A 23,571-nucleotide genomic window follows, 5' to 3' on the forward strand; every position below is an offset into this window, starting at 1 on the left:
AATCCTCTCACAGCGCCTGCACCTCTGGCCTGTACCCCAGTTCTGTATGCATAAATGAACAGATCTTTAAAAATAAAACAAATAAATAAATATGACAAACTGAAACACACACAAGACATTAAGATAAATTATAAAATATCTGATTTTCCATTTAAGATATCTAATTCTACAAAAGTTTCAAAATGTCTTTAAAATGTTCAGATCTTGGGCCCTCCCTGGTGGCGCAGCGGGTTAAAGCACAGCACTAAGAAGCTAAAGCCACTTCCGCATGAGTTCGATTCCCACCTGCCCCGGAGGTGACCACGTGGCGCAGCAGACCTCTCCTGACCCGCCCGCAGCTCCCCTCAGCAGTGTACTTCGTAGATCTGCCTGCTCTGCTCCCTGCTCTGTCTCTGGTGAAGCCTTTCGGCGCCCCTGAGCCTCTGGCCTGAACCCAGTTCTGTATACACAAATAAATCTTTAAAAAAAAAAATGTTCAGATCTCATGTTAACTATAATTTTCTTTAGCTAATCAAACCTAAGGCACATATTTTCTGTCATCTAACAAATACTGTGGTTAAAATAGGTGTCAGCTTCTGGAATTATATAATCTCTCTGGAATCCTTATTATTCCAATAACTAGAAAGTCTAAGAACAATATGTTACTGTGGATCACTTACTTAAGCCATTCAGGTTGGCAATTTTTTCAATGCAGTTTGTAGACAGTGAAAGTTTCCTTAAAAAGAACATAGGAAAATTCGAATTAATATGAAAAAATTTTAATGGGATATCAGAAATTATTGCTCAAGTACCAAGAAAATTATATTGACAGTATATTTCTTTTTTAGACTGAATCCTTGTTAGATATGGAAATTGTTCTTTCATTTTGAAGTTTTCATGTGTTTTCTGATGACAAAATATTAACTTTTAAATCCCATTACAATTTCACACTCATTGTAGAAAATTCAAAATAACCATTGTGAGGACAAACTGGTATTATCAAAACAATTCATGCACATATTCTTTTAACCTATTATTCCATTTCTAGAAATAGATCCTACTGAAATACTAATACAAATGCCAAAAATAAAAGAACTAGCTAATTTATTATATTATCATAAAAACAGAAAAATCCAGAAGTATCCATCAACTCAGGAATATTTAACAAAATACTATGCTGTCACTAAAACAAGTTAAGACTAGGCTACAGATACTGGCCTGGGAGATGTCCATAATATGCAGTGTCACAAAAACCATCTAGCAGAACAATGCTCTTTTATGAACCCCTTTTTGATGAAAAAGCAGATCCATATGTATGTGTGTGTGTGTGTGTGTGTATGTGTGTATGTATATAGATATATGGAGATTTTGTTATCTAGTGTGCTAAATCATTCAGAAATACAAATTTCTGACTTTAAGAAGATATATTTACCCTAACAATACCACATATTTCCCCAGAGATAACTACTTTTAATAGTTGGTATATGTTTATCTAGATTTTTTCTATACCTATTTTAATTGTATAAAAACAATTGTTTATGGTAACAATCTTTAATTAAAGATTCTTAGTCTTCCTTTCTTAACAGGTTGTTTAATATTTTTATTAAAGTCATACAAATGCATATAAATCTCATGCAAAAATATAACAAAAGCTAATTTTATCAACACAATGTGTGTCCAGTAGGCTTCCATGTAATTTACATATGTTAACTATTTTAAATATTACAGCAAATCATATGAAATAAGCATTATTATAATCTTTATTTGCAAAGGAGGAAATTGAGGCACAAAGATGTTAAATAATTTGCCTAATATACAGCCAGAAGAAAGTGGCATAGCTAAAGTTAAAATCCAAAAAATTTTACTATAGAACATGTGATCTAATCCTTTCTTATATGACCTGAAGAAAAATTATTCAGTATTTTGCTTGAAACAGCAAAGCAGTAACTATACTTCGTACATTTCTGGTCCAATTTGTATATTTCTTGTCATCCCCCTCTCCCAAGCATTACCAGTGAAAAAATGGAGTGCTTCACTCTGGGAATATGGGTGGGAAATAACTGTTTAGTTCTTGTTTAGACAACCTTCCTGAAGAGACTATCAGCAAAAATATGGACAGGTTGACTCTTTCTGAGGCATTTCAAAGTACTTTGGGAACTTGGTTCAGAGTACAAAAGTTTCTCAAGTGTTTACCTTTAAGATAGAGATATCTGACCACTCTGAAATTAGACTTTTTTGAATCACACTTTTGAAGCCAAGAAAACATGCAAGGTGGATTTTTATGGAATACATATACTTTTATCACAACAAACAAGTTGCATAAAATAACAACCTATGCTTGTTTTTCCCTTTAGTTCCAAAGACAGCTATGAGTTTCACACATACATGTCCAGCAGTCATCCGAGTATAAATAGACTCCTAGGTTTCATCAGTCGACATTCTCTTTCTCTAATTTGGGGTAGGGCTTACCTCCTGCATAAGAAGATTCTTATGTATGTAGTCAGAGGACCACACTTAGAAAACTCAGGGTGAAGAAATGAGTGATTCTCAAACATTCAAGGAACACTGAAGTCTTGGAGCATGGTTACAAGGTAATATAATTGCTTCACAGTAGCCACAGATTGCTGCTAAAATTGTGTAGGCTATTTAGAAATTAAGTTAAAAGAAATTAACATAAATCTGATACTTAAGGGCATGGGGAAAATATGATAAAATAATAAGTGTGACTTAATCACAAATAGAAAAAAATTAGAATTACATCAAAATGTTAACACAGATGCTTAACAGGTGGTTCAATTTTGGTTGATTGTGCGTTTTCTACTTTCTATAATCTAAAAAGTTCTTTTATAATCTAAATAATCTAAAAAGTTCTTTGAAAGCAATATCTCTGAGTCCTCTAATAACTACAGTACTGAATTTGGTGGATAATTTTACGAGCGAAAGAAGTAGATTTTATGATAAATTAATAGTTTTATTATGTTATTTCAGTTTTTCTAATCAAGGAAATTTTTATTTTCCAGTTTTATTGTAAAACTGTATTGTCAAAAATTATATTTTTCAAATTATTCTATTAATAATTCAACAAATCAATAATCTTTAATGTTGGGCCTTGCCAAAGGTGAAATGATATTAAGCTAAAAAAGAAATGAATGAAAGATCACATGTAAAAATGTATTTTTTTCTAGTTTGTATAATTACAAAGGAAGGAAAACTTAATAGCAATACTAGAAGGATGAGAAAAGATGAGAACTTACTCGCAATTAGCAAGCGTGGATAAGGATGCATCCATCTTCTCTATAGGGGGGATCTGGGCATAAAGCTTTATCTCTTTGGCTTCTGATGGCTTCTGACTGGTCTTTTCTTCCTATGATAAAAGTGAATTTAAAAGAAAATGATCCCTGATTGTAATGTGGAACTCTTGAAGTCCAGAATTTCCCAAGACTTTTCAATGTTTATTTCCAAACAAGTATTTGAATTTAATAACTGTACATCCCTTATCATTCACTTACTGACATTTATTTAGTGAACTTGTTAACTAAGTAAATTATTCATTTCTATACGAATGATTCAAATAATTCATTATTAGGTCCCAGCCAAATGGAAGAAGGAAGAAAAGAACTTTTATTTCTATAACATTTTAAATCCCTTAAGAGTTTATCAGCTACTAAAGAAAAACAAAACACAACAACAAAGACATTTTCCTGGGAAAAATTCCTTTTCCTTAAACAACCTTTTCTTAAATATAAAATTCAGACCTGTGAGAGCAACTGTTTTGTCATCTTGTCTTCCACAGTTCAGTTTGAGGTAGAACAACAAAATACCAAGAATTGGCCCTCCCTGGTGGCGCAGCGGGTTAAAGCACAGCACTGAGAATCTGAAGCCACTTCCGCATGAGTTCGATTCCCCCCTGCCCCGGAGGAGACCACATGGCGAGCCAGACCTCTCCTGACCCGCCCGCTGCTCCCCTCAGCAGTGTACTTCGTCAATCTGCCTGTTCTGCTCCCCACTCTGTCTCTGGTGAAGCCTCTCACCGTCCCTGAGCCTCTGGCCTATACCCCAGTTCTGTATGAATAAATAAATAAATCTTTAAAAAAAAAAAAATACCAAGAATTTATGTTCTTGGTATATTCTCTTTATAACACAGCTGAGATTAAAGGCATTAGCTCTACAGTAATTTACTACTAACTTCTATCTTGGAATTTATTTCAGTACTAAATACACAATTTAAAATTTAATTATCAACATATACTGCCTAGTAATATTTTGAAAGCACTTCAATACTTAGTTGTGTCTCTCCAAAAAAACAGGAATCTCCTAAAGCTCAGAGAACATTTCCTTTGCACTATCTTTTCTATAACCTAATGTAAAACACAAAATAAGTCATTCTAAAAATTTAATCATCAAATACCAGTAATAGAAAATCTACAACCCCTTGAAAGAAAGAGATCTAAGGCATAATGTTCAGTATGTACGCTCTGTAGTGAAAGAGTAAACTTGATGTATTAAAGTAGTCTTAAATGTCAAAGATTTGGGCTTGGTATGGTATAGTAACATACACCTGAATCATATACAGTGTTATAAATTGATTTACAAAATATGCAAAAATTTGAAAAGTTTTAAAAATAAATCTGTGTTGAAAAAAGAATAAACAGGGCCCTCCCTGGTGGCACAACAGGTTAAGTCTCAGCACTATGAAGCTACCCACAGTCACTGCAGCACAAGTTCAATCCCTGGCCAGGGATGTGACCCACATGGCACAGAGACCTCTCCTATCTCTCTGCTGCTCTCCTCAGCAGTATATTTCAGTTAATCTGCCTATTCTGTTCCCCACTCTGTCTCTGGTAAATCCTCTCACTGCCCTGCACCTCTGGCCTATACCCCAGTTCTTGTATGCATAAATAACTCTAAGAAAAAATTAAAAAAGAATAAACAAAGATTTATAACCACACTATAATCTAGAAATAGAACCTAAAAATTGAAATAAAAAACCACCACTTGTTATAAGAACATAAAGTCCTGAAATCTGATTCAAGTAACCTGAAGTATTGTATTCACAGCCCAATAATAAAAGGAAAAGATAACATTATTGTGCAAAAACTACTGGTAATATATACAAGTAATTGCTAGGCATAGAAGTTAAAAAGCCATCTGTATACTTGAAACAAAATGTTTTATTCAATATTAATAACATATTTAATGCATTTTTCAATGTCATTTCCTTTCAATATCAGTATACATTTTAGAAAATTTTTCCAGCTTTACTGAGATAAAGCTGACATATATCACTGTACAAGGTTAAGGTATATAACATGAAGATTTGATATATAAATATACTGCAAATGATTACAATAATAAGGTTACTTAATACATCTATTACCTCACATTATTATCTTTTCTGTATATAAGAAAGAGAACATTTAGTAAAACTAAAGCAACTTTCTAGTATATAATAACAATACAGTATTATTAACTAAAATCATCATGCTGTATATTAGACTCTCAGAACTTACTTATCTTATCACTGGAAGTTTGTATCCGTGGACCAATATCTCCCCATCTCCCCCTAATTCCCAACCCCTGGCAACTACTATTGTACTGTTTCTATGAGTCCTGCTTTTTTAGGAATTTTTTCACAGACAGGTGAGATCACACAGTATTTGTCTTTTCTATCTGACTTATTTCACCTACAAGACTGCAGTCAATGTCTATCCATGTTGTCACAAAATACAAGATATCCTTTTTTATGGCTAGATAGTATTATACTGTGTATATGAATGTATGTACATACATACACACACAAAAATTTTCTTTACTCATTCATCCATCAATGAACACGTAGGTCCATGTCTTGGCTATTATGAATAATGCCACAATTTCCTTGGGGTACAGATACCTATTTAACATAGTAATTTTATTTTTTTCAGCTATATCTCCAGAAATGTGATTGCTGGGTCACACAGTAGTTCTATATTAAATCTTTTGAGAAACTTCCACATGGTTTTCCATGGTGGCTATATCAACAGACATTCCCATCAACAGTGTACAAGGGTTTTTTTCCACCTCATCTTTACCCACCCTTATCTCTTGGTTGTTTTTTTTTTTTTATGGTAGTCACTCTATCAGATGTGAGGTAATATCTCACAGTCATTTTGATCATTTCCATGATGATTACTGATGTTTTATATCATCTTACTATTTTTATTGCATATCTTTTCAGTTTTGATTTTCATTTGTCCACACTGGCTGTTTCTTTTCTAACCTGCAAGAGGCTAAGCCATCATCTGCCTAAAACTTAGATAATCCACAACATTCTATCCTATTCTATCCCCTGAAAATAACATGTATTTTAACAATAAAGTTGAAAAGAAAATGTACTATAACACTGAGATTTCAGTCATCTTCCAGTATTAAATAAATCAGATTTTCCATATTGAAATGTTTACAAGTTAGATTTTTTTAATTAAAATACTAGAAAACTCATCTACAGTTATAAAAAAAAAATACAAAGATATCCCTGGTATAGTTTGCCTGGTTTCTCCAAAAGTTACATTTTGCAAAACTACAGTATAACATCACAACAGGACACTGATGTTAATACAATCTACTTATTTCATTCAGATTTTCCTAATTTTATCTGTTGTCATTTGTATATATGAGTATGTATGTTTGTACATGTTTAGAACTACACAATTTTACCAACTGCATAGGTTAATGTATCTATCACCACAGTCAAGACAGCTAAACAGTTCCAGCACCACAAAGATGCCTTGCATTGAATGGTGAGATTTAAACAACTATCCAAAAACTGTCCTTGTATGGTCTCTAAAAGAAGTAAATACTCATTTACTCACCCATCTGGCTAGGGCCTCTTTGATTGTTGTTGCTTTTGCCTTAAAAAGAGAAAGGAAAAAAACAAGGCTATCTTTATTAGTATATGATTTGGTGATTCAATTTTAATGCTTTGGTATCTACCACTAAAAAGGTAACTTCTTTTTTGGGGGGGTATTAGATAGAAAGAGAGATAATATATACAAAGAGTTTTATTTGTGAAATCAGAATGATTTATTTAAATACATTTTAGAGAAATTAAGGAAATCATGATGAATTTATTGTACATTTGGTTAGCAAAAATTATATAGTTTGCAATACTTGATGTTAACATGTATCTCATTTCAATAATTCTAAGATCTATATTTTTTTATACATTAACATCTTGGAAATTTGGATGCATCTTACAATCAGAAACAATTTATAATTGTTGTAATAGGAGGCTTCCAGTGAAGCCTAAAAGTGAAGCTTTAGAAAAATATTAACATATGTGTGTATGTGTACATATATATAGACATATGTACACACATATATATACACATATAGATTTACAATATATTTACACACATACAAACTTAAATATACGTTGCAAATATGTATCTGTTTGCAAAGGATGACCTACAATAAAAACATATATGCTGAAATACATTTAAAAGTAAAAGACAGAAATTCTGTGTGTTGATGTATTTGTCATAACTTAACTCCAATTTATTTTTCTTATTACATGAAATAATGTACCTTATAAAAAATATCTTGGATGCATTTTAATATATTAAAGGTTACCAAAAGAAGATATCATGAATGAATTATTGCTAGAGTTATTTTTAAAAAGAGAGAAAGCTATTTTAAAAAAGAAATAGAGCCCAGGCATTAACAAAAGTAAAGTATTTCATGCATATACCATTTTAACTACCACTAAATAACCACTGGGTAGAAAAAGAAAATTATAAAACAAAAAACAAAGAAGTTGAATGTTGAGAAGAATAATACTAAAAAGGAAACGTATAATTTCAGATGCATTTATTAGAAAATGAGCAAGCTCAATATTCAAGATATTGAAAAAGCACTGCATTACAGACCCCAAGAAGGCAGAAAGAAGCACAAAGGAAGGAGTCAATGAAAAACAGAACAGGAAAGAAGAATAAATTAAAAGCTAGTTCTTAAATTTCTGGCAAGCCATATATAACAAGGAGATACAAATTAAACATAAAATGAATAAGGATAAATAACTACAGATATCACAGAGATTTTAAAAATAAAATAAGCAAACATATGGTAATAAATTTGAAAACCTAGACAAGGTATGTATTTCTGAAAAAAAAAAAAAAAAACCAGAACTGTCAAACTCATAGGAAGTCTTAGAAAATGTGACTAGACCATAATCATTTAAAACATAAAAGATAACTCCTTCTCCCCTATAATTCCAAACCTAGATAATTTTACACATATAACTCCAAACCTAGATAATTGTACACATAAGTTCTACCAAGCTCTGAAAGGACAGCTATTCCATTATATTCAATATTCAAGATATTGAAATTTATTTCAGAAACTAGACTAGGTAGAAAGACTGACAACTTATTTTACACAGCTAGAATAAGCTTGATGCACAACCAGATAAGGAGATTCTTTACATTTTCAATATCTATTTGAGAATTCTAGCTATAACATTAGCTCTCCAAAATCAATATATAAAATATATGATCAAGAATGGCTTTATCCTAGGATCATAAGGATTTATTTAATTACAGGAAAATCTATTGTTAGCTAATATATACCTTAGTTAAATTTATTTAAGTTAAATTTTATATAAGGTATATATTTGATGATAATTACTAAGAAAAAAGACAGTGAAATTGGTTAGGGGCATCGGTGTGTTGTGCATCTAATACACACCAAAGCACTCTGAAAACTCAAAAACAAAGAGGAAGTGGAAAAATGGACAAACATATGTAAGCATAAAATACAGAAACTGAATTCCAGACAACTAAAAGAGGTTTTTAAACTCACTGAAAATCAGAGAACCACAAAGTAAAATAGTGGAATACTAAAATACATCCTCAAATTGGCAAAAGCTAGAAAATCAGTGAGAAAGCAGAAAAATGAGAACGCCTATGCATTACAGAGGAAGTAAAAACTAGTAGAGGCATTCTAGAAAGCAGTCTGACAGTGTCAAGGAAAACTATGCACCAAAACTATGTGACTCTAACATTCCACATATGGGCATATTTACCAGAGAAACCCTTACATGGATCCATAAAATGAGACATATGAAAAACCCTTTTAAAACATTATGGAAGCAAATTGGAAGCCATTAACAACCTATTATGGCAATATAGGATTGGTTAAAAAGTCAATAGTTTCTTCTATAGAAGCTTAAATTCTTAAAGAATCGTTGGGCATTATCAACAGGTAAAACTGGCCATATGAAGAAGAAACTTCTACTCAGCCCCAGTCAACTGTTGGCAGGTAAAATTTGGGATAACTGTTGCCCTAATATCACATTTCTTCAAATATGAAAACTCTTTTAATTGAAAGAAACACTCTTATGTATCAATAAGGAAAGATGATGCTATTATCCAACATCATCATGGTTCAGTGAAGGGGGAGATGGTGAAATATGGTAGTTTGGGTTTTTTCAGGGGAAGCAAAAACCTGGGTTTTGATGTAAAATATGACATTTTTAAAGATATTAGAAGCTAAATTTCAAAACATTTAAAAACTGTGTAGGTCTGCATTTCTGAGGGACCCCGGAATTACCAGCTTATAGTCTCAACTAGCTTCATTTAATTATTGGCTCTGATAGCCCATTTGGAGGTTTTTAATAATTTTCATGGTTAATGCTGTCAGAATTATTTAGGGCTGATTCTCCACCTAAAATGTAAGCCTAAATTCTATAATTTTATACTTCCCCTTGGCAATTGCTTTCAGCTATGTAATGAAGTAAGGTAATCAATCAGGTGGGGAAACTACTTTCTAAAGCTGGCATTTAATCTTGTGATTGAGAATGGGTATGGCATTCTCATTATTTTAATTTCCTGAACTCAATTTCTCCTCTCTCCTATACAATTGGAATCACAAAAGGACAATTATACAATTTTCATAAACATCTCCATGGGGCAGGGCAGTCACATACATTTTGCTTAGCAATTTTTGGCTAGATTCGTAACCATGGACTAACATCCTTTTTCCCCCCACATTATGAGTTGTAACTACGAAGTAATTAAGCAGGAGAAGACATATATTTAGTAGGAGCATCACCAAGTAAACTCATAAAGGGCTTTGATTGGATAGACCGCTGATAGATTTCAAATCTAAGGCAGTATTTCTCAAAGTGTGGGGAGGTGCCCTCCAATTTTCCCATCACTTCAGGTGCATCGTCCGATTCACATTCTTGAATCCCTTCCGAACCCACCCGGTCCCCAATCACACTAAAAATTCATAATCTCCATTCCAACAAGCTCCTACTCAGGCCAAATGAAGTTACACATGAGCATACTGTAATTTGAGAAATACTACCCTAAATACCCTATCAGAGTGGGTTTTATGATGTCAAGCTAATAAGGACACACATTCAGAGCCCAACCTAGGTACTTTACAGGTTCCCAATACTGCAGGAATCGGTGTCTTAAGCAGCACTTCCCCCATCTCACTAGGGGAGAAGATTACTGCTCTGTAAAGAAATATCCTAATTCACACCCTCCCTTCCATCATCTTCCCACTCCAATCCTCTCTTTTTAGATAATTCCCAGCTCTTTGTTTTCCCTTTTCTCCGCCGCCGGGGACCCTCCACTCCCACACAACCTCGAGTCCGTCCCAGGCCGCCTCATCCCAAACCATCCCCTGCCGGGGTGCCTCTTTCGCCTCAGGCCTCTGACTCCACCGAGCTAATGTCCGCTACCCGCTCCCTTCCGTAGTTCGAAGACCCCCATCCCCAGCCTCAACACTTCACAGTCACCCTTTTCCACTTCCAGTCTCCTCTCAGTTTCAGCTACAAGGCCCAGAGGGTACTCACCATTCCGGCCGTTGCTACTGTCACTGCTCTGGTTGCTAAGGCCCGGCGGGGTCAGTGCGCGTGCGCACTTCTCCCAGCTCGCCGCGGATCCCAGCAGTGGTCCTTTCTCTCCGCCCTCGGGTGGCTGCAGCAGAGCATTGTGGGACGCTGCGGCGGCCGCCAGGGTCCTGCTGCCCGGCGACCACTTGCTTCCCAGAAGCTGCAGCGCAGCTCGGGTGATTCCCGTGGTTGTGGCGCTAGGCGCGCGGAGTGGTCTGAAGACATGTGTTTTTCCCTACCGAAAGCAGTTTCAGCTAATCTGGAGTGATGTACCTGCCCGCAGTCTAAAACTTTAAAACCTCCCTATGACGACAGCCCCTCGCATAAGAGAACTTATAAAACTCGCCTTGCCTGCAGAGTGCCTTTCCCTATCCTCTCCAGACTGACTGTGGAATTCACCTGGCCACCCAAATGACGCTATCCGGAGCTAAACGCCGTTGCATTTCTTGGGTTTACTTCCTCCACAACCTCCAGGAAGACAGCCAGAGAGCACAAAATGTTCGTTTTACTAAATGAGGTGTCTTTAAACCCCACCTGTCAAATTTTAGCCAAAAGGTGTAAAAATGCTCGAGTTGCCAAGAGTATGGAGAAATATATGCATTATTTATAATTGATAGAGCCTATGGCGGAGTGGGAGAGGTCTGTTGATAATATATATTAAAAGCTTTAAAAACTTTCGTACCTTTTGACCCAGGAGCGCCACTCGAGGACTTCATCCCAAAGACATAATCAAGACAAGTACACGGAGACATAAATTCAGTTTTAATAGCAAAAATAAAAACAACCCAAATGTCAACAAGTCAGTTGGTATTATTGAACATTCAAACAATGAAATAATATACTAATGCTAAAGATGTTGCTGAAATCCACCTACTCACTTGCAAATGATAGTTTTGTGTTGATTTAAAGTGCAAACTACCAAACAAAATATTTGGCATGCTCCTCTTCAACAGTTATGTATAGCGCACACCTACAAAATATCCGAGGGGGGGTTTAATTGTTACTACAGACTGACTTGCGTTCTCCACTCCCAATTCATATGTAGAAATCCTAACTTCCAAATGCAACTGACTGGGATAGAAGTCCTTTGAGGGGGTAATTATGGTTAAGTAAAGCCTTAATAGTGAGTCCTAGTCCAACAGGACTGATTTCCATTGAGAAGAGGAACAGACTCCAGCAGGGGTGTCGCAGAAATACTGTGTGCCAACACAGTGTCCCGCAAGCAAGGAGAGTGGTCTCACCTAAAACTAATCCTGTCAGCATTTCAGTCTTGGAGTGTAGTAGAGATAATGCCTTTTTTTCCCCTGAAATGTGAGAAAATGGTTTTCTGTTGCTTAAGCTATCTTGTCTATGGTATTTTGTCATGGCAATCTGAGGAGAATAATACAATGCTCATTTTGCATGCCCATTTTCTGATTGTTTCTCTCATGTGTATGCTTTCAATTTTGAAAATTTAATTTCATTTTGTAAAAGGCTATTTAATCACATTTATAAAACTAAGAAAAGTGAAGAGTTTTTTAAAGAAAATGCAAATATATGTTCATAGCGTATCTGACTTTTGCTATGATAGTGTATTATTTGCAGAAGATCTGTAAACCTCCACATCTCTCTGACATAGAATTCTTCCTGGCCTCCAAAATCTCTACCAGTTGTGTTGATGTGGCTTTAATGGGAATTTAATCCTCAACTATATCTCATAACCCAGCAGAGTATTGCTTTTACTCAAAACTTGGATGCACCATAAGAAACTGGTATTAGTGGTACAATACCATTAATAAATTAATTTTATCTTCGTGCTTGGCTAGAACATTAATTCTATTTCCTTGTCTTTGCAGTAGTAAACCTTGTGAAAATTAATGTACAGCAACTCTAAACGAAGCCAGAAGTCTTAAAGAGATTTCCTACACAAATGTAATAAGCAAACCACAGAACCATGTCTTGTACCCTCCAGAGAAAAGTGACATTGCTTCATTGTCGCAGCAAAAAAAAAGGCATTATCTCTACTACAAAGCTTTACCTAGCAGCCTCTTCCTATACAAGGGGATGCTGGAACTGGATTCAGGCAATATATAACCGAGTCTTGCTAAGAGACTACATTTACCAAAGTGCAATTTTATTCTTGTTTTGAAATAAACCCATTTTGTTGGTGGAATAACTGATTAATTTTTGTTTGAGGTGAATGACTTTGACAGTGAATGTCTTATTTACCCTATGTAAAGAGAAGATTGCTTGTCTCTGCAAATTAATTTACAATATGTCCATTTCCAATCAAACACATTTTTACTTTCAAATTTTCAAAGGTCAAAAAAATTCACATTCACAAGGAAGAAAAGTAAGTAAGTTGAATCCCTTCTCTGTTCTTAAATGCCTAAAAATGTCAAAATAAATTCCAAAAACTGTTCACCGGAGAATACGGGTTTGGGCCCATCTGCTATTTTAACAAACCTGGGTGAAAGAAAGTTGAGAGAAAGTTTAAAAATATTATTGAAACAGTTTCTCCAAATTACAATAATCCAGCTGATCCATTGAAAAGTGTGGGTAAACTAGTATAAAATGATGAAAAATCAAATATGTTATGAAAACTTAATTTTTAAATAAGAACATAGGCAGAACAAAAGAGAGGGGAAATTATCATATTTAACAGAAGATTAGAAATTGGGCAACATAAAACATTTAAAAAGAACTCAAAGCCCCCAAGAGTCATTAATTCTTATGGTTATTTATACAGTGAAGTGGGTTATCAGTTCAATTAAAATGAGCATTGTCTTAAATTTCAAGTCTATTTCCCAGATTATGGGATTTCCATTATTATTTATTAAAAAGCCATTTTTTCCCCTTTCATTAGGTTCTGGGCTGCTTTAAAATAAACCCATTTTAGTTCTTCTTCCTATAAACAGCTTTATGTGATCTCTGAAAATGGTTCCCTATGCACTTGACCCAGAAAACTCTACAAAGTCATGCAAATCATGAAGTTCAAATGTTCGTGTCAATTTTAAGAACTATCACGAAGCTGCCTGGGTCATGGAGGATGTGCACATCCAAAGAGCCACCAAGTAAAGGAAGGATGTCACTGTACATGCTATTCTGTTGTTCCAATGGTGGAGTTGATAGTTGTGCCATGCCAAGGAGAGGGGCTGCATTAGAATGTCAAATCTGGAGGAGCCTCCAAGGTGGTACAGGGGCTAAAGTCTCAGCACTATCAGGCTACCTCCAGCCAATGTAGCATGGGTTTGTCCCCAGCCAGGGAGCTGACCCATATGGTGCAGCAGACTTCTCCTGTCTCATCCACTGCACCCCTCAGCAGTGTATTTCAGTTGATCTGCCTATTCTGCTCCCCATTCTGTCTCTGATGAATCTTCTCACCCCCCACACCTCTGGCCTATACTCCAATTGTTATATGCATAAATAACTAAAAATACAGAGGAACTAATCAAAACCATTCACCAGTTTAGCAAGGTAGCAGGTTATAAAATCAACACACAAAAGTCAGAGGCTTTCCTATACACAAACAACCAAGCAGAAGAAACAGAGATAAAAAAAAAAAATCCCCTTTTCAATTAAAACAAAAAGAATCAAATACCTGGGAGTCAACCTAACAAAGGAGGTAAAAGACCTCTACAAAGAAAATTACAAAACACTGTTAAAAGAAATACAAGAAGACACCATGAAATGGAAAGACATCCCCTGCTCATGGATCGGGAGAATTAACATCATCAAAATGGCCATCCTGCCAAAAGCAATATACAGATTTAATGCCATCCCCATAAATGGCATTCTTCAAAGAAATAGAAAAAATGTTGATGAGATTCATAAGGAACAACAAAAAACCTCGAATAGCCAAAACCCTCATGTCTAAGAAAAATCAAAATGGAGGCATTACAATCCCATAAATAACTAAAAATAAATCTTAAAAAAAAAATCCCAAATCTTTACTGCATGTGCTTAAATGCACAGAGTAATGTGTAATTTAAGGGTTCCAATATAGATTCTCTAGTCATTGAGCACATCCAGGTAAACCAAGCCCCCAAGATATGTCAAAGAACTTACAGAGTTCATGGCTGGATGAATGAACCCTTTCAGGAGCTCCCCCTGCCATGCTGAGAAGATCCTTACTGAAAAGGGCAGATTGTTCCTGCACCAGAAGAGGAGGTTGCACAGAAGAAAACCCTATCCCAGGAGAAACCAAAGAAACAGCAACCTATGGAATCTCTTTCTTGAAAGACTTAGAATGGTGACAAGTGTGGGGGGGGAGGGGAAAGTCTGGTTAATAGCAGAAAGGATTTTATGTCTTCAGACTTTCACAAATTAACCTCTGGGTCATCTTACTAGAATTCACTCCAGCTCCTGACTATTATGAAAAAGTTACTACAAACCAGAGGTTGCTCATCATAAAACCAGGTTTCTTTTAATGTAATCACACCTCTGTTCAAAACCTCTGAGATAGAGAGCAGACTAATTATCACATAGCAGGTTTTTAAAAACTGGTATATAGTACATAATAACAGGGAGGGTAATTGTGATGTGGGGAAGTATACTGAAAACTAGTTTTTATTTAGCAATTGCCTTGAGCTGAAGCTCAAAGACACCAAACGTGGAGAAACATCAAACATACCAAAGTCATAGGTTCTGATGAACTTGGAGTGTTTTCACTTATAAAAACTTATAGATGCCCATGAGAAGTCCATATCTTAATGTCTTTTGTCAAAAATATTCAATGTGTCCCTTAACTTATTTTGAACGTATTTTAAACATTACAGTCTAGTTTGTTAGCCTTTACCCTAGATGCAAGTGCAAAAATTCTAATATCTTCTTCCAAGACTCAATCTGAGCAACAGCGTGAGCTTTGAGCTGTCCACCTCCCAAAACAGGTAGCCCTAAGATGGTATCCAGGGCTGCAGAGAAAAAAGGGCTGTAAGGGGGGTCTATTCTGTGGCCAGCATTAGGATAGTTTAAGAGAGTAAAATTTGTCTTCCCATGCTCTGTAAGGTGCTTTGCAGCTATGGCAGCATAAACTGAGCTCTTCCAATGTTTGTCATCCTCTCCAACGATGAAAAGGAAATGGGCACTGGCTTTTTCAAGGGGGATTCGGCTTTCCTGATACGCTGGATTCAAGGGGTCCTCCAGTGCTTCTTTGACATCATATACTCCTGATTCAGTGACAGAGATTTTGTCCAGGTTGAAAGGTAGTCCTGGCAGGATGACTCTACCACATGTCAGGGCAGTAGCTGTGTTAGAGATGCAGCCATTGATACTCACAACTGCACCTATATTGGGGAGGAAACTAGCCATGGAAACTGCCAACTCTGCCCCTTTGCCAGAACCAATCACTCCAATGTTTGGACCTTTGACCTGGAGATTGAAGAAAAAGAAGACAAGCAAGGAAAGAGAGAGAATAAAAACATGATTGTTGATGCAATCACAAAGTCCTCGAAAAAAAGTTTTTAATGTATTTATCAGATATGTCATTTATGTATTTATCCATTTATCATTAATTCATTCAGTAATTCCCTTAACAGATATTTTTACTGATATTTCCCAACCCATGAATACCACTTTCTTTATTTACTTTCTCACAACCCTAAAGAATTAATTTTAAACACATTTATCTCTATCGTCTCACTTACCTTTGGGTGAGTTTGCACAAATTGAGCTGCCTCCTCAAAGTAATCTAAATTTAAGTTCTTCATTTTTGGAGGTAGATCTTCATAGCCAAAAAATGGCAAAGCCAGAGTAGCAAAGCCTCGACAAGCCAGGAGACTTGCTCGAGATACATTTAATCCTCCATCACCAAACATATCAATCAAACCAGGAAAAGGACCATCTCCTATAAACCAGGAAAGGGGTTAATCTTGGATTAGATGACAGAACAGTAAATGGACTGTGATACTCAGCTAATACTTTCTAATACAATTCTAACCATGTAACTTATCTTTTTTCTTTTTTTTAAATATCTATTTGCTGTGAAAAGAAAACAGCTTTTTGAGTTGAAACAGGTTTATTATTCTGAGTGAAATAGACATTTGCCTGGGCTATTTTGTAAAATATTTTTATATTTTCCCATAAAAAAAAAAATCACTGAAGGCGGCTTCCCTGGTGGCAAAAGGGATTAAGTGCAGCACTATGAAACAACACACAGCCACTGCAGCATGAGTTCAATCCCTAGCTGACCCACATGGCACAATAGACCTCTCCTGTCTCGCCCACTGCTTCCCTCAGCAGTGTACTTATACAATCTGCCTGTTCTTCTCCCTACTCTGTCTCTGGTGAGTGCTCTCATTGGCCCTGCACCTCTGGCCTGTACTCCAGTTCTGTATGCATAAATAAATAAATCTTTTAAAAAATTAGATAAACATCAAGCATTTCTGGGTTTAAGATTAGTATGAAATAGGGTATAAATCAGCTGGGCTTTCAAAAATAAGCAGACTCAATGATTTCATTGATTGATTTGCTCAGCATTGTTTATGAAATTCCTAAAAAGTCAGAAGTTGGAGCTCAAAGATTATGCACCTTAATTTTAGTAACATCACCTAGCTGTTTAATTTGTTTTAAACACTTTAGACTTCTAGTTTCCTCATTTACAAGTTGTTCTTTCACCTATGAAATAAGCAATAAAAGTTTTCTCATTATGGTTAACATCTCCAAGACACTAGCGTATGTCAAACAGCAAAAAGATGATGATTAATATTTTAAAAAATAACTTTTATCCTAACATGAAAACAGTATAAAAGTGAATATAGCAAGACTCAATCATTCTGGGGCTTGAACAGATTCTAGTTAAAGATACTCACTTTCACTAAATTAACACAAAGAGCACTGTCTGGTAGAGATAAACAAATAAGCACTTAATATGAAAACCTTTACAGCAATTTATGTTTAGTATAGCAGGCAAGCAAGGTGCAAGCTCGCAGGGAATAGTCTGCTGCACTAGAAGTTTGGATGGAGGCAGCTTGCTGGCAGCAAAACGTTACGCTAGGAAATTACATTTAGGTTTCAGTTACCATTGATAGGAATGTCCTACCTGTGTCTAGGCAGCAAAATAAAGGCTTTAAGTTACTCGCTTTGCTTGTAACTAGCAAAGCAAGCCAGCTTCATAAGTCACTTCCTTAAATTCCCTGCAAGGTACTTTACAGAAATGGTATCACGCACCTGGGGGCAACAGGAAGACGCCCCGCAGGCGGCCGGTTTGCAGCCGAGTGCGGCTCAATTCCGGGCAGGCGAACCAGCGCTGGACCTGGACAGAGGCTAGCGCGGGGCCCAGCTGCACCCTCGGCTGCCCGGACAAGTGGTGGACAGTCACCTCCACTTTGAGGGGGTTTTTCATTACGCCCCTCGGCATCTGGCTGAGGAGATCCCCCGAGCAGGCCGGCGTGAGACTCCACAGCAGCCCCATAGGCTCCAGGCCAGTGAAGTCACCGCCCAGAGCCGGGTCCCTGGCCAAGTGCAGGGTCCCCTGGACGTCCGCCTCATAGTGAGCGAACGAGTGGAAGTGGCGGCCTCGGTGGCTGACGGCCGATGCCCGCAGGGTCACCCGCTCCCTGGGGCCTAAACCTTCCACTTTAATATCCAGGAGCTCGTCAGCCAGCCCAGTCTTGGGCGTGACGGTCAGGGTCGTGGTCTTTTGGGAGAAAAGTGATGATGTGAACAACCACCTCCAGGGCTGCAGTGGCCTTCCAGGGATTCGGAGCGCGGCCCGCGCCGTCCCCAACATGGCTCCGTGATCTTTGCGACTTTGACCCCAGCTAAAACGACGTGGCCTAGGGACCTCGGGACGCCGAGTCAGCGCTCCCGCGACAGGTCCCCGCGGGGCGGGCCTGAACGTGGTGGGGAGGGGCCTGAGCGGAGCGGGGCGGGGCGGAGCCTGAAGGGGCGTGGCTGGCGGACACCCGGACCTGGCGTGGTCCCAGTGGCGCCGCTTAGGTAATAGCTAAGGGCAGCCAGAAGGGGCTACTTTGGAGGGCCCGGGGTCTGGAGCCCTGCCTCTGGAGCTCCAGTGGTGGGGCGACCCGAAAGGGGCATGGGCTGCCCGTCCTCCAGCCTTCTCCTCGACTTAAGAGAACTTAATGATTTCAGACGATAAATGCTGGCCGGTCATTTCTCTAAAAGCCATCTCTGGCCCCAGGGGATATGTTAATAGTTCCCTAAACCTGATTGAAGGAGCTCAAAAGGACCAGGTTCCTGCCAGATTCCTTTCCTTCCTAGACTTTGTTTTTGCTCCAGGTTAAGAAAGAATGCCAAGGTCAAAGTTTAAACGGGTCAAATGAGACAGCACTACAGAGAGATAGACTGGAAATTTTCTATTGTCCTGTGACTTGACACAAATATTTAAAATGTGGAGAAAAGGCATTAAATTCAAAACATAAAACCATATTTTTTTAATTAAAACACCTATTTCTATGTGTATGCATACAAAATCATTCTGGAAGGGTATACTTCAAGTTTGTAAATTGGAGAAGACGGGTCAGGTAATGAATTAGACGCTTCTATCTGTATTACTTCTACAATGAAGTTTGCACTGACATGGGTAATTTTTTTTTTTTTTAAAGATTTATTTATTTATTCATACAGAACTGGGGTACAGGCCAGAGGCTCAGGGACGGTGAGAGGCTTCACCAGAGACAGAGTGGGGAGCAGAACAGGCAGATTGACGAAGTACACTGCTGAGGGGAGCAGCGGGCGGGTCAGGAGAGGTCTGGCTCGCCATGTGGTCTCCTCCGGGGCAGGCGGCAGGCGGGAATCGAACTCATGCGGAAGTGGCTTCAGATTCTCAGTGCTGTGCTTTAACCCGCTGCGCCACCAGGGAGGGCCGACATGGGTAATTTAAAATTTGTTTCCCACTATAGAATCCTATCTTAAACTGTATTTGTAAAATGAGATAAACTAACCCAGGTGAAAACATTCCATTAAACAGTTATGCTCCAGGGTGTTATCTATAAATGTTGAATTTTAAAAAATCTATTTTCAAATATGCTATCCTATTTACCCCATAAATAACATCGTAATTGTTATGAGTGCTAATTTACATACTGAAAATATTTATCAATAGACCAAGAATTTCTTGTTAGAGTTATACAACAATCTGTTTTCTTTGAATGTCACTTTCTTGTTAATAAAGTCCCTATCTTTGGAGAAAATGTATTTATGGCTGTTCCCCATTTTTAGAAAAACTCAACTAATTTTGACTTCTGTGCCCAATCCATCACTACAGTGGCCATTAATGTTGGAATTTATGTATATGTGCATGCTAAAATGAAATGTCTTCCACAGCTTTAATCTTCGCAGGGTTTAAATACAAAGAATTATGGACCCTCCCTGGTGGCAAACAGGTTAGGACACAGCACTGCAAGCTAGCACAGTCACTTCAGCGCAAGTTCTATCCCCAGCCCCTGAGGTGACACACATGGCGCAGCAGACCTCTCCTGTCTCACCCACTGCTCCCTGGGACTCCCCTCAGCAGTGTACTTTGTCATTCTGCTCCCCACTCTGTCTCTGGTGAGTCCTCTTACCACCTCTGCATCTCTGACCTGTACCCCAGTTCTGTATGCATAAATAAATAAATTTTTTAAGAGATACAAAGAATTATGAATGAAATCTTAGTGTTTTCAACTGGCTAAAGTATGTAAGACGTTTATTAAAATATTTTTTAATGATCAGTGTTAACAAAAACAAATATTTGCTTTCAAAATGATCCACCTGATTTTCCAACCTAATGGAAAATTACATTCAAAGGTAGATAGCCAAAGGAAAGTAAAATAATGCACCTGACTTGGTTATATTTTCTTATTTGTTGTTTTTTTAAGAATCTCAAATTAAATTTGTTAAGTTCAACTGCTTTGAGTCACTAATCTTTAAGCAAGAATTAGTTACTTGAAAAAATAAAATCAATGCACTAAAGTCCTTTATTCCTCATATTAAATCTGTTCTTCAATTTGACTTGGAGACTCCGTTATATGACCCTAATTCACCCCTTACTTCCCAGTAGTCCTCATCTTGTAGCTCTGTGCTTCTCCAGAAGGCAGTAGAGCAAAATGATCAGTCAAGGTCATGGGCTCACACAAACCAGGCATGTTTCTTAATTTTTGTAGGTCTCAATTTTCTCAAATAAAATAGTAAAAGCTAATATTTGAGTGTTTAAATATGTCAAGTGTTTGATTTGAATTATCTGATTTAATATCAACAGCCCAATGAAGTAAGTTCCTATTATTATCACTATTAACTATACTTACTTTATGGATGGAGGAAATGGAGGCTTAAAGAGGTTAATAGCTTACCAAAGTCACATAGTTAATAAGTGATAGAGTCTGAGATTTCTAATTACTATCAAGGCACGTTGTGGGTATTACCATTTATATCACTAATAATTCTTTGTATGCAGTCTTTCACATAAACTGATTTCTAAGCTTTGCTGGTTTTTTTTCCCCCTTCATGATTGCTATAAATGTAGTGTAACTAGGTTACATTTTCTTTCTTCTACAAAATTCTAGAAAATGTGACTGAAGGACTAGCCCAAACAAGACAAGTGTATAGGACTTTAAAATAAACACTATTCTACTAGCATAATTTCTGACTCCATGTTATGGATACCCTTTCTCTGTTTCCCTTCAAATTCACAATGTTTTTTACCATATTTGTAACAATCTGAAATCATTCTTAAAACAAAACCTTTAAGACAGATGGCAACAAATAGTCAACTCTGATGGGATGTGACCAAATATTTTCAGTCAGTGCAGAGCACTACTAGACTATTGTATCAGTAAGGAAGAAATGGAGGTTTAGGCTGATACACACTGGTGCTTTAGTACCTGGAAATGTGGTAGCTTCTTGTGCTACCTTTTCACTCTGCTTTTCTCACTCACCCTGTCACTTTCCTTGCAATTTCTTCCTGTGATCTCCCATTTCCAAAGGCATCTCTAAAATAGTAGGACCACCCAGGGTGAGTTAAAGTAGTCTCTTAGAATTTGTAACAGGGCCCTCCATGGTGGCACAGCGGGTTAAAGCACAGCACTAAGAAGCTTAAGCCACTTTCGCATGAGTTTGATCCCCCCTTGCCCCGGAGGAGATCCACATGGCAGACCTCTCCTGACCCGCCCGCTGCTCCCTTCAGCATTGTACTTTGTCCATCTGCCTGTTCTGCTCCCCACTCTGTACCTCGTGAATCCTCTCACCCTCCGCATCTCTGCCTGTACCCCAGTTCTGTATGAATAAATAAATAAAAATCTTAAAAAAAAAAAAAAGAATTTGTAACCTAGAAAATTATACTACACAGTATACTACACAGTGCTCAGCCTACTTTTAATGATCAATTCAATTAAATTACCAATGAAGAAACCCATCTTTTCATTAGTGTAACTCTAACTCTCATTAGTGTAACTCTAATTAGTGTAACTCAAATTGGTGAGAGATATTCAAGGTCACCAGCAAGTGAAGTGAGATGCCTGAGTTTTCAGAAAAGCCTTCTGTACTTAGGGAAGATCCTCTGCTCTGGTCTTCTATGACTCCAAGTGGTGCTGTAACAGGATGCTCCCCAGGAAAAGGGGAGAGTCCTGGTTCCCTGCCCCACCCAGAAGGAGGCTGGAGCTGAGCAGAGTAAAGAATCTGGAGAGGAGACTGGAGAGGAAGAAGGAAGCAGGATGGAGAGCCAGAAGGTGACCTGAGGGAGCCACATGGAGCAGAGAGACATGTGAAGAAGTGGCTCTTGTGTCTTGGTCCTGGACTGGTTGAAACATATCTGGGTGAGAGACCCATGGCAGTTTAACCATGACAGTGTTTATCCTGATTTTGATTTTGCTCTTTTCTTCCCATATTTGTCTGGCCATTTCTGACCATTTTTCATGGGTCCCTGCCAGGGATGCTTTAGGCTTGTGGCAGTCTTTCAGGCCTTGCTTTGGGCCAATCCCTTCTGGGTGGACTTTTACCCATGAGGATGGGTAACTTTGGGTGTTTGATTTAGAAACTATATTCTTTATCTTTTTCTGTATTGCACACTCATTGTATTAAATTCCTTTCCATTAAAGGTCTTATATGTTTTGTCTTGATGCGGCGGATGACAGAACCTATTTAGAGCAGTCAGGTGTGGGGGCTCAGGGTTGTACCTCTCTCCCTGCCCTGTAACAATGCCTTGTACAATGCCATGGGATAGGGTACCCATCACAATTCCTCTAGGCAGGAAGGTAACTAGAATAGATGGTGCTAGGAGGAAGTATGATTTGGCAGATACAACATAGGATGTAAAGATTAAGATGAGGCCTAAAGGGTATAGGCCCCAAGTCTGTTGGCATTAAGGCATTCCTCTGGCAGGCAAGAACTATACAGATATTGGGAATCTGGAATAGACAGTAAGCATAGAGGAAGTATATCAACAAGTACAATGCCCCCAATCTTCAGAGTGGGGTTCCGAGATAAGTCTTTCTGAATATGTGCAAGAAAGAAGAAAGCAGCCTATTTCTTAAGGAATCTGAGTGAGCAAGTTTTTAAGGCTCAGACATGGCCAGTCAGGGCCCAAAGGAGAAATGGGACTCAACAATATCATCCAGTCTCTCAGAATGAGAACACAAGGCTGAAGATAGGCCAGCAATTGAGAGTTAGGCAAACATATTTTATATGTCTTCCCTTACGACTGGTCCTACAAACCCTGGTCCAGGGTTAACAGTATATATTGGGTAAAATTCAGAGAAGAAAGGAGCACACCCAATGGTGAAGAAAGGAGTGTTTAA

General features: G+C 37.6%; 2 protein-coding genes across 2 annotated transcripts in view; both read right to left on the minus strand.

Moving 5' to 3' along the window:
- The window catches only part of DNAL1 (dynein, axonemal, light chain 1), a 31,690-nt gene extending 20,784 nt beyond the window's left edge, over positions 1 to 10,906 (minus strand). The window contains exons 1-4 of the mRNA XM_004681706.2: positions 10,823 to 10,906; positions 6,831 to 6,869; positions 3,234 to 3,343; positions 660 to 715 (exon numbers count right to left, since the gene is read on the minus strand). Of these exons, the coding sequence (XP_004681763.1) occupies positions 660 to 715; positions 3,234 to 3,343; positions 6,831 to 6,869; positions 10,823 to 10,825 (208 nt within the window). The 5' untranslated portion in view covers positions 10,826 to 10,906. The remainder of the gene's footprint in view (positions 1 to 659; positions 716 to 3,233; positions 3,344 to 6,830; positions 6,870 to 10,822) is intronic.
- Positions 10,907 to 15,634: 4,728 nt separating this feature from the next.
- Positions 15,635 to 16,656, minus strand: LOC101620387 (acyl-coenzyme A thioesterase 1-like). Its single transcript, XM_012724391.1, has 2 exons — positions 16,486 to 16,656; positions 15,635 to 16,210 (listed from the first exon to the last, which is right to left on the minus strand). Exons 1-2 carry the CDS (start codon positions 16,654 to 16,656, stop codon positions 15,635 to 15,637), a joined length of 747 nt encoding a protein of 248 aa, XP_012579845.1.
- Between the last annotated feature and the right edge of the window lie 6,915 nt (positions 16,657 to 23,571).

The sequence above is a fragment of the Condylura cristata genome, unplaced genomic scaffold (genome assembly GCF_000260355.1).
Source record: "Condylura cristata isolate star-nosed mole 26May11 unplaced genomic scaffold, ConCri1.0 scaffold00013, whole genome shotgun sequence".
Classification (NCBI taxonomy): domain Eukaryota; kingdom Metazoa; phylum Chordata; class Mammalia; order Eulipotyphla; family Talpidae; genus Condylura; species Condylura cristata.